Source organism: Anomaloglossus baeobatrachus, chromosome 5 (assembly GCF_048569485.1).
Source record: "Anomaloglossus baeobatrachus isolate aAnoBae1 chromosome 5, aAnoBae1.hap1, whole genome shotgun sequence".
Taxonomy (NCBI): Eukaryota; Metazoa; Chordata; class Amphibia; order Anura; family Aromobatidae; genus Anomaloglossus; species Anomaloglossus baeobatrachus.
Window position 1 is genome coordinate 5630880 of NC_134357.1, and position 12137 is coordinate 5643016.

The 12137-nt window shown below is 55.9% G+C and overlaps 1 protein-coding gene across 3 annotated transcripts in view; it reads right to left on the minus strand.

The window, feature by feature from the left end:
- CCDC172 (coiled-coil domain containing 172) overlaps positions 1 to 8742 on the minus strand; it is a 58470-nt gene extending 49728 nt beyond the window's left edge. For all 3 annotated transcript variants that reach the window (XR_012754402.1, XM_075352176.1, XM_075352175.1), the window contains exons 1-3: positions 8599 to 8742; positions 6828 to 6913; positions 1419 to 1535 (exon numbers count right to left, since the gene is read on the minus strand). Coding sequence is in view for 2 of the 3 variants with exons in the window: in XM_075352176.1 (XP_075208291.1) it covers positions 1419 to 1535; positions 6828 to 6913; positions 8599 to 8677 (282 nt within the window). In the remaining variant the exon portion in view is untranslated. The remainder of the gene's footprint in view (positions 1 to 1418; positions 1536 to 6827; positions 6914 to 8598) is intronic.
- Between the last annotated feature and the right edge of the window lie 3395 nt (positions 8743 to 12137).

Below are 12137 nucleotides of genomic sequence, written 5' to 3' on the forward strand. Positions count from 1 at the left end.
CTTACTCCTCCCCTGTCCCCCTCTTACTCTCCTCCAGACTCCTCCCGTCTCCCCCTTACTCCTCCAGACTCCTCTTCTGTCCCCCTCTTACTCCTCCCCTGTCCATATCTTACTCCTCCAGACTCCTCTTCTATCCCCCTCTTACTCCTCCCCTGTCCCCCTCTTACTCCTCCAGACTCCTCCCCTGTCTCCCTCTTACTCCTCCAGACTCCTCCCGTCCCCCTCTTACTATCCTCCAGACTCATCCCGCCCCCCTCTTACTCCTCCAGACTCCTCCCCTGTCTCCCTCTTACTCCTCCAGACTCCTCCCGTCCCCCTCTTACTATCCTCCAGACTCCTCCCCTGTCTCTCTCTTACTCCTCCCCTGTCCCCCTTACTCCTTACTCCTCCCGTCTCCCTCTTACTTCTCCCCTGTCCCCCTCTTACTCCTCTAGACTCCTCCCCTGTCTCCCTCTTACTCCTCCCATCCCCCCTCTTACTCCTCCAGACTCCTCTTCTGTCCGCCTCTTACTCCTCCCCTGTCCGCCTCTTACTCCTCCCCTGTCCGCCTCTTACTCCTCCCGTCTCCCTCTTACTCCTCCCCTGTCTCCCTCTTACTCCTCCCCTGTCCCCCTCTTTACTCTCCTCCAGACTTCTCTTGTCTCCCTCTTACTCCTACTGTCCCCCTCTTACTCCTCCCCTGTCTCCCTCTTACTCCTCCAGACTCCTCTTCTGTCCCCCTCTTACTCCTCCCCTGTCCGCCTCTTACTCCTCCAGACTCCTCCCGTCTCCCTCTTACTCCTCCAGACTCCTCCCGTCTCCCTCTTACTCCTCCCGTCCCCCTCTTACTCTCCTTCAGACTCCTCTTCTGTCCTTCCCCAGACGTAATCTGTTGGGGATGTAGGTGGTTTATATACCCTCTTGTCTGGAAGGTTTATATGGCTTTGATTTAATGTGTAAGATCTGCAGAGATATTTTGCAGCAAACTAAAAGCTGGTTCAGATCTCTGCACTGTAGCACAGTCACATCACTGCATCATGTAGGTGTGCCCTGGTGTGCCGGGGACTCACTTTTTGCCAGTTTGGAAAGGTGCTATGTCACTTTTGCTGAATTATTTTTGTCTTACAATACAAATAGTTGGATTTTGGTAACTCAATGAGGCTAAAGCAGCTGCAGAGCAAATGGATTCATGTTACATCGGAGCTCAGAGATGGAAACAACAGGTGTCAATTCATCAAGAACGGAAGCGGTTTCACTTGAGAAATCCTTTACAGTTTGCACTGAGATGGCGGAATCCGGGGCGGATTAAGAGTAGCCAGGGCCCCGGGCAGCAGCGCAGATTGCCCGCATTACAATCTGCCTATGGCAGAAGCGTTCTCCACCTTCCTTACCACCACTACAGTCCATCACACACAATCCTCCGCACAGGTGATACCCACAAGATCAAAGTGGAGATCTTCATTCTTTCTGAGCAGTTTCTGCTTCTGGTCCTCCAGACCGTCATGACGCTTCTTCATCAAAGCTCTCTGAAATCCTTTCTCAAGGAGAGAAGGTATCTGTGTAGCGGAAAGAAATGGTTCAGAGTAAACACATGAGCTTGCGGTGTCGGGGGGCACATGAGCTGCCGATGTCGGGGGGCACATGAGCTGCTGGTGTCGGGGGGCACATGAGCTGCCGGTGTCGGGGGGGCACATGAGCTGCCGGTGTCGGGGGGCACATGAGCTGCCGGTGTCGGGGGGGCACATGAGCTGCCGGTGTCGGGGGACACATGAGCTGCCGGTGTCGGGGGACACATGAGCTGCCGGTGTCGGGGGGGCACATGAGCTGCCGGTGTCGGGGGGCACATGAGCTGCCGGTGTCGGGGGGCACATGAGCTGCCGGTGTCGGGGGGCACATGAGCTGCCGGTGTCGGGGGGCACATGAGCTGCCGGTGTCGGGGGGCACATGAGCTGCCGGTGTCGGGGGCAAGGAGCTGCTGGTGTTCGGGGGCACAGGAGCTGCTGGTGTCGGGGGGCACATGAGCTGCTGGTGTCGGGGGACACATGAGCTGCTGGTGTCGGGGGACACATGAGCTGCTGGTGTCGGGGGGCACATGAGCTGCTGGTGTCGGGGGGCACATGAGCTGCTGGTGTCGGGGGCACATGAGCTGCCGGTGTCGGGGGGGCACATGAGCTGCCGGTGTCGGGGGACACATGAGCTGCCGGTGTCGGGGGACACATGAGCTGCCGGTGTCGGGGGGCACATGAGCTGCCGGTGTCGGGGGGCACATGAGCTGCCGGTGTCGGGGGGCACATGAGCTGCCGGTGTCGGGGGGCACATGAGCTGCCGGTGTCGGGGGGCACATGAGCTGCCGGTGTCGGGGGGCACATGAGCTGCCGGTGTCCGGGGGCACAGGAGCTGCTGGTGTCGGGGGGCACATGAGCTGCTGGTGTCGGGGGGCACATGAGCTGCTGGTGTCGGGGGACACATGAGCTGCTGGTGTCGGGGGACACATGAGCTGCTGGTGTCGGGGGGCACATGAGCTGCTGGTGTCGGGGGGCACATGAGCTGCTGGTGTCGGGGGGCACATGAGCTGCTGGTGTCGGGGGGCACATGAGCTGCTGGTGTCAGAGAATACATGTCATTGATAGATCATGAAGGCACAGATGTGCTGCTCCATAGTGCAGAGAAGATGCCGCCATCTCTCCGGCCCTCGGTGGACGAGTTCTTCTCCTACAATACAATGATACAGAACTCACATCTGTGGCCACTGCGACAGAGAATCAGGGGCCGAGTGTCTCTGGATCTGACAACCGAGCCCCTAAGTGGAGTTCTGAGGAGATGAGTTGTCAGCACTCTCCATCCAGCATCCTGGCTCTAGAAGAGCTCTTTCTGGAGATGGAGGGAGATGGATGATTATGTCAGTGACTCCTCATCCACTCCAGGCCTAGAAGGCTCAGTGCCGTCCCCACACATCACGGAGCTTGTACACAATAATGGATGTAGCAGAGTCTGATGTGCGCTGATTCTTCTATAATTAAAGGGGTTTTCCCACGAAGAGTTAATTTTAAAGTTGACTTTAATCAATAGATCTTGGAATAATAATAATTTCCACAATCGGACGTTATATCAAATGTTCCTGTGCAGAGATAATCTTATATGATCAATCCATGTCCTGTACGGTCAGACACCCCCATTACACAGCAGGACACCTATATAAGATTATCTCAGCACAGGAACATTTTATATAATGTCCGTTGTGGAAATTATTATTATTATAACATCTATTGATTAAAGTCAACTGTAAAATTAACTTTGCTAGTGGGTAAACCCCTTTAATAGGTAGAGATGAGCGGACCCGTGGAAGTTCGGGGTCAGCTGGACTTTAGATAAAGTTCGGTTTGGGGCTTGACCTGAACCCCAATGGAAGTCACTGTTTGGGCAGTTTGGGTCTCCGCACACACGGGCCTGCCATAAACAGATCACTTCTGAGGGCGGGTGGACGGGGGTTTTCCTTTTTTTTGTTTTGTGCACACTACATCCGATCACACTGTTGTTACCCCCAGTGCAAACCGTTTAAGTAATGCAAGCAGCTCACACCGGGCTGAGCACCGAGCACACCAGAAGACCAAGCATACCCAAACACCGAGTGTACCCGGGCACTGAGCGTACCGTAACACCAAGCATACCCCAACACTGAGTGTACTAGGGCACCGAGCGTACCGTAACACCAAGCATACCCCAACACTGAATGTACCCGGGCACCGAGCGTACCGTAACACCAAGCATACCCCAACACTGAATGTACCCGGGCACCGAGCGTACCGTAACACCAAGCATACCCCAACACTGAATGTACCCGGGCACCGAGCGTACCGTAACACCAAGCATACCCCAACACTGAATGTACCCGGGCACCGAGCGTACCGTAACACCAAGCATACCCCAACACTGAATGTACCCGGGCACCGAGCGTACCGGAACACCAAGCATACCCCAACACTGAATGTACCCGGGCACCGAGCGTACCGGAACACCAAGCATACCCCAACACTGAATGTACCCGGGCACAGAGCGTACCGGAACACCAAGCATACCTCAACACTGAATGTACCCGGGCACTGAATGTACCAGAACACCAAGCATACCCCAACACTGAATGTACCCGGGCACTGAATGTACCAGAACACCAAGCATACCCCAACACTGAGTGTACCCCAGCACTGAGCGTACCGGAACACCAAGCATACCCCAACACTGAGTGTACCCGGGCACTGAGCGTACCGGAACACCAAGCATACCCCAACACTGAGTGTACCCAGGCACTGAGCATACCGGAACACCAAGCATACCCCAACACTGAGTGTACCGGTACACCAAGCATAACCCAACACTGAGTGTACCCGGGCACCGAGCGTACCGGAACACCAAGCATACCCCAACACTGAGTGTACCCAGGCACTGAGCGTACCGGAACACCAAGCATACCCCAACACTGAGTGTACCCAGGCACTGAGTGTACCAGAACACCAAGCATACCCCAACACTGAGTGTACCCGGGCACTGAGCGTACCGGAACACCAAGCATACCCCAACACTGAGTGTACCCGGGCACTGAGCGTACCGGAACACCAAGCATACCCCAACACTGAGTGTACCCGGGCACTGAGCGTACCGGAACACCAAGCATACCCAAACAATGAGTGTACCCGGGCACTGAGCGTACCGGAACACCAAGCATACCCCAACACTGAGTGTACCCGGGCACTGAGCGTACCGGAACACCAAGCATACCCCAACACTGAGTGTACCCGGGCACTGAGCGTACCGGAACACCAAGCATACCCCAACACTGAATGTACCCGGGCACTGAGCGTACCGGAACATCAAGCATACCCCAACACTGAGTGTACCCAGGCACTGAGCATACCGGAACACCAAGCATACCCCAACACTGAGTGTACCCCAGCACTGAGCATACCGGAACAAAAAGCATACCCAAACACAGCAATGTGATTTGCATACGTAAAGCACCCAAACTCCGAATCCGAACTCTGTGTTTTATGTAAAGTCTGTATTTGGTGCGGACACTGAACCTTGGCTTCGCTCATCTCCAGCCTTTAACTTTCCTGTCATGTTAAGAGGAAAAAATGTAATATGAAACGCAGAATGGTGGAAATTGTTCTTGAGAACAGTGACATATTGAATAAAGTCTTACTTTTCACAGGGGGTGTACTCTTTTATTTTGAGCACTGTGTATTAAATGGCTACAGTCATGACCAAAAGTGTTGAAATCCTTGAAATTGTTCCAGAAGATGAAGTTTTTCTCCCAGAAAATTAGTACAATCGCCTTTTGTTATACACAGGTTTATTTCCTTTTGTGCTTTGGACCCCTCTCCACCCCCCAAAAAACAAGAAAATTTGGAATTTCACACAAAACTCAGAAAATCGTTGTCCCCTCAACTTAACACTTGGTTTCTCACCCTTTGGAGTAAATCCCTTCCATCAGAAGCCTCCTTTATCCGTCCACAGCTTCTTCCACCTCTCACCTGGAATCTCGGACTCTTCTGTATAAACATCTCTCGTATCTTCTCTCCTCTTTTCTTCTCTCTTCCTCTTTTCTTCTCTTCTCCCCATTTTCAGATCTCTCCACAGGTGTCAATGGGGTTTAGATCAGGACTCATTGCTGACACTTCAGAACTCTCCAGCGCTTTGTTTCCTCCATTTCTGAGGCTTCTTGAAGTGTTTGGGGTCATTGTCCTGCTGGAGACCCCCGAGCTAGGACGCAACCCCAGCTTTCTAACACAGGGCTCTACACTACCACCCAGAATTATATGGTAATCTTCAGATTTCATGGTAACTTGCACACAGTCAAGACCCCCAGTGATAGAGGCAAAAAAACACCAAAATATCTCTGACCTCCCCCACGTGTGACTGTAAGTGCTGTGTTCTTTACTTTGTAGGCCTCATTCCGGTTTTGGTAAACAGTAGAATGATACGCTGTACCATAAAGCTCTATTCTGGTCTCATCTATCCACAAGACGCTTTCCCCAAAGGATTTTGGTTATTCTCGTACATTTTGGCTCTTTTCTGTCTCTGTGTCAGCAGTAGGGTCCTCCTGGGTCTCCTCTATAGCGTTTAATCTCATTCAGATGTGGAGGGATAGTCCGCACTGACACTGATGTTCCTGAGCTGCAGCTTGAATTTCTCTGGAGCTTGATTGGGGCTTATCCACCATCCAGACTATCCTGCGTTACAACCAGTCATCAGTTTTTCTCTGCCGTCCACATCCAGGGAGATTAGATACAGGACCATGGGCTGTAAACTTATTATGTTGTGTACACTGGACAAAGGAACATTAAGATCTCTGGAGATGGACTTGTGACCTTGAGATGGTTGATATTTTTCAACAATTTTGGTTCTCCAGTCCTCAGATTCTTCTCCTCTTCCTCCATTCTTCGTGCGGCACACACAAACTTCTTCCCTTTTTGTCTGGTTTCAGGTGTGATTTTCATAGCACCCACAGGTGTTTGAACGAGCATCACATGGTTGAAACAAAGTTGTGTACCCACAATTTTGGAACATTGCTAACAATTTTGCCCTGCCCATTTTTAGGGTTTTGTGTGAAATTATGTCTTATTCGCTCTTTTTCCCGTTTTTTTGCGTTGTTCCAGTACACATAAAGGAAATAAATCTGTATATAACAAAACGTGTGACTGAAATAGTTTTCTGGAGAAATACTTCATTTTCTGGAACAATTTCAAGGGTGGCAACACTTTTGGCCATGACTGTATGTAGATATCTCCTGTAAGACGCTGAGCAGACATTGCGATGATATACTATAATAATGCCCACATATCACTTTTCACCTGTACTTCTCGGGTTGCCTCCGCAGCTTGGAGCGTCTCTCTGACCTGGAAGATTTTTTCTTGGCTTTTGATGACTTCGGATCTCACTATAAGGAGAGGAGGATTCATGTTGTGACTCCTGTATTCAGGGTGATGTGCGCACAACACACAGAGGTGGCTCTGCTCTCTGTATAGAGATGCCCCCATGTTTATGAGGCCTGCATGTGCAGGTGCAAAAACCTGGGATGGATGTGACCCCCAACTAATAGGCGTGCCCCCCAATGTAAAATGCGACCCTGGAGAAACATATGTGACCCCGGACTGATAGATGTGATTCCAACCAATAGACACGACCCCAGACCAACAGATGCGACACCGCATGGATGGACACGGTCCTAAAATGATAGACGTGACCGCAGAACGATGGACACAACTTCAGACTGATAGATGCAACTAATATATGCACCCCAGATTGATGATTCTTAGGAGCCGACGTTACCGGAGCTATGAGGAGCTGACGTCACCGGAGCTACGAGGAGCTGACGTCACTGGAGCTACGAGGAGCTGACGTCACTGGAGCTACGAGGGGCTGACGTCACCGGAACTACGAGGGGCTGACGTCACTGGACCTATGAGGAGCTGACGTCACTGGACCTATGAGGAGCTGACGTCACTGGACCTATGAGGAGCTGACGTCACTGGAGCTATGAGGAGCTGACGTCACCGGAGCTACGAGGAGCTGACGTCACTGGAGCTATGAGGGGCTGACGTCACCAGAGCTACGAGGAGCTGACGTCACCGGAGCTACGAGGAGCTGACGTCACCGGAGCTACGAGGGGCTGACGTCACCGGAACTACGAGGAGCTGACGTCACCGGAGCTATGAGGAGCTGACGTCACCGGAGCTATGAGGGGCTGACGTCACCGGAGCTATGAGGGGCTGACGTCACCGGAGCTATGAGGGGCTGACGTCACCGGAGCTATGAGGAGCTGACGTCACCGGAGCTATGAGGAGCTGACGTCACCGGAGCTATGAGGGGCTGACGTCACCGGAGCTATGAGGGGCTGACGTCACCGGAGCTATGAGGGGCTGACGTCACCGGAGCTATGAGGAGCTGACGTCACCGGAGCTATGAGGTGACGTCACCGGAGCTATGAGGGGCTGACGTCACCAGAGCTATGAGGAGCTGACGTCACCGGAGCTATGAGGGGCTGACGTCACCGGAGCTATGAGGGGCTGACGTCACCGGAGCTATGAGGGGCTGACGTCACCGGAGCTATGAGGGGCTGACGTCACCGGAGCTATGAGGGGCTGACGTCACCGGAGCTATGAGGGGCTGACGTCACCGGAGCTATGAGGGGCTGACGTCACCGGAGCTATGAGGGGCTGACGTCACCGGAGCTATGAGGAGCTGACGTCACCGGAGCTATGAGGAGCTGACGTCACCGGAGCTATGAGGGGCTGACGTCACCGGAGCTATGAGGAGCTGACGTCACCGGAGCTATGAGGGGCTGACGTCACCGGAGCTATGAGGGGCTGACGTCACCGGAGCTATGAGGGGCTGACGTCACCGGAGCTATGAGGGGCTGACGTCACCGGAGCTATGAGGAGCTGACGTCACCAGAGCTATGAGGGGCTGACGTCACCGGAGCTATGAGGGGCTGACGTCACCGGAGCTATGAGGAGCTGACGTCACCGGAGCTATGAGGTGACGTCACCGGAGCTATGGGGGCTGACGTCACTGGAGCTATGAGGTGACGTCACCGGAGCTATGGGGGCTGGTCTCATTCACCCTCCTGGAGGACTCTGCGCCTCTCCTGCGCCTGCTGCTGGCAGAGCACGATGTGCTGGTACAGAGCGTCCACACTCATGTCCGGGGGGAGCTGCGGACACCGGAGCCCGTCTCTATAGTAACCGCAAGTTCCCGCTTTTTTCTCTCAGATTCTCTGGATTGTGGGAGGGGCTTTTTCCCGCGCTTTATCTCCACTGCCTTTTAGATAACACGTCCCAGAATTCCCTGCGCGGTCTCTTCAGAGGAGGAGTGTCCGGACCGTGCGGGCGGAGCCTCAGGCTGGTGGTGTGCGGGTGTCAGACCCCGACTGAGGGGGGGGTGTCAGACTCTGACTGCGGGGGGTGTCGGGCCCTGACTGACGGGGGTGTGAGACCCTGACTGAGAGGGGTGTCATACTCTGACTGAGGGGGGTGTCAGACCCTGACTGCGGGGGGTGTCAGACCCTGACTGAGAGGGGTGTCAGACCCTGACTGAGAGGGGTGTCAGACCCTGACTGAGAGGGGTGTCAGACCCTGACTGAGAGGGGTGTCAGACCCTGACTGAGAGGGGTGTCAGACCCTGACTGAGAGGGGTGTCAGACCCTGACTGAGAGGGGTGTCAGACCCTGACTGAGAGGGGTGTCAGACCCTGACTGAGAGGGGTGTCAGACCCCGGGGGTTGTCAGACTCTGACTGCGGGGGGTGTCAGACCCTGACTGCGGGGGGTGTCAGACCCTGACTGCGGGGGGTGTGAGACCCTGACTGACGGGGGTGTCAGACCCTGACTGCGGGGGGTGTGAGACCCTGACTGCGGGGGGTGTGAGACCCTGACTGACGGGGATGTGAGACCCTGACTGCGGGGGGTGTGAGACCCTGACTGCGGGGGGTGTGAGACCCTGACTGCGGGGGGTGTGAGACCCTGACTGCGGGGGGTGTGAGACCCTGACTGCGGGGGGTGTGAGACTCTGACTGCGGGGGGTGTGAGACCCTGACTGCGGGGGGTGTGAGACCCTGACTGCGGGGGGTGTGAGACCCTGACTGCGGGGGGTGTGAGACCCTGACTGACGGGGGTGTCAGACCCTGACTGCGGGGGGTGTGAGACCCTGACTGCGGGGGGTGTGAGACCCTGACTGCGGGGGGTGTGAGACCCTGACTGGCGGGGGGTGTGAGACCCTGACTGCGGGGGGTGTGAGACCCTGACTGCGGGGGGTGTGAGACCCTGACTGCGGGGGGTGTGAGACCCTGACTGCGGGGGGTGTGAGACTCTGACTGCGGGGGGTGTGAGACCCTGACTGCGGGGGGTGTGAGACCCTGACTGCGGGGGGTGTGAGACCCTGACTGCGGGGGGTGTGAGACCCTGACTGCGGGGGGTGTGAGACCCTGACTGCGGGGGGTGTGAGACCCTGACTGCGGGGGGTGTGAGACCCTGACTGCGGGGGGTGTGAGACCCTGACTGCGGGGGGTGTGAGACCCTGACTGACGGGGGTGTCAGACCCTGACTGCGGGGGGTGTGAGACCCTGACTGCGGGGGGTGTGAGACCCTGACTGACGGGGATGTGAGACCCTGACTGCGGGGGGTGTGAGACCCTGACTGCGGGGGGTGTGAGACCCTGACTGCGGGGGGTGTGAGACCCTGACTGCGGGGGGTGTGAGACCCTGACTGCGGGGGGTGTGAGACCCTGACTGCGGGGGGTGTGAGACCCTGACTGCGGGGGGTGTGAGACCCTGACTGCGGGGGGTGTGAGACCCTGACTGACGGGGGTGTCAGACCCTGACTGCGGGGGGTGTGAGACCCTGACTGCGGGGGGTGTGAGACCCTGACTGACGGGGATGTGAGACCCTGACTGCGGGGGGTGTGAGACCCTGACTGCGGGGGGTGTGAGACCCTGACTGCGGGGGGTGTGAGACCCTGACTGCGGGGGGTGTGAGACTCTGACTGCGGGGGGTGTGAGACCCTGACTGCGGGGGGTGTGAGACCCTGACTGCGGGGGGTGTGAGACCCTGACTGCGGGGGGTGTGAGACCCTGACTGCGGGGGGTGTCAGACCCTGACTGCGGGGGGTGTGAGACCCTGACTGCGGGGTGTGTCAGACCCTGACTGCGGGGGGTGTGAGACCCTGACTGCGGGGGGTGTGAGACCCTGACTGCGGGGGGTGTCAGACCCTGACTGACGGGGGTGTCAGACCCTGACTGACGGGGGTGTCAGACCCTGACTGCGGGGGGTGTCAGACCCTGACTGCGGGGGGTGTCAGACCCTGACTGCGGGGGGTGTCAGACCCTGACTGCGGGGGGTGTCAGACCCTGACTGCGGGGGGTGTCAGACCCTGACTGCGGGGGGTGTCAGACCCTGACTGACGGGGGTGTCAGACCCTGACTGACGGGGGTGTCAGACCCTGACTGCGGGGGGTGTGAGACCCTGACTGCGGGGGGTGTGAGACCCTGACTGCGGGGGGTGTGAGACCCTGACTGCGGGGGGTGTGAGACCCTGACTGCGGGGGGTGTGAGACCCTGACTGCGGGGGGTGTGAGACCCTGACTGCGGGGGGTGTGAGACCCTGACTGCGGGGGGTGTGAGACCCTGACAGCGGGGGGATGTGAGACCCTGACTGCGGGGGGTGTCAGGAGTTTACTCCAGAAGCTTTCCCAACACACTGCACGCAGACGACGCTGCACAACAGTTGGCTGTGGACCGGTCGCCATCCTGCAGCTAGTGCCCAGTTATCGTAAATGCAACCGCACCCCCCACCCCCGACTCCACCAGACGACCCCTGATGTAACTGAGTCTGCACAGTGTCTCGTACTGACCCTTTAATATGGGGATGAAATCTGACATTTTTAGCTTTACTTTTTCTGTTTCTTGCATATACATCCTGCAGCCGCTGCTTATTGTATTGATGTTGCACTGAATCTATAGATAATACGCAGACGTTGCAGCTTGTGAGCGCTCATACATATTCATTATACGTGATACGGACCGGGCGGCTGAGGCCGGTGTTTTGCGGTGGATCCATCAATCTTCCACTCGAGGTAAGGAGGAGAGCGGAGCAGACGTCTGTCAGGAGCCTCCATATAGATAATATGCTGACAGCCGCCGCGCTCCAGCGCCACAAGTGTTTATTACTTTATTGTGCAGCGTTATCAGCAGCGGATGTAATATTTATATGTGTGATTATCTGGCGCCACATACATACCTATCGTTATATCTAGTCTTATGGATAATAATTATAACCAGAGCACGCGTCTTATCAGAATTATCTGCAGGAGCAGCGTTCTGTTACCTTACATGGGACTGTCACGTTGGCTGAGCCTGGAGGCAAAACATTCATAACAGTGTTACTGGACATGGAAATCAACTGAGAAGGTCGTTCATACCATCTATCACCTACATCCACCATCAGCCGCACAAGGTGCTGTATATATGGTGTGTGCGCTGTGTATATAGGGAGTTTGCTGTTTATAGGGTGTGTGCTGTATATATAGTGTGCGCTGCGTGTAGAGGGGGTGTGCACGCTGCGCGTAGGTCGTGTGTGTGCACGCTGCGCGTAGAGGGGGTGTGTGTGTGC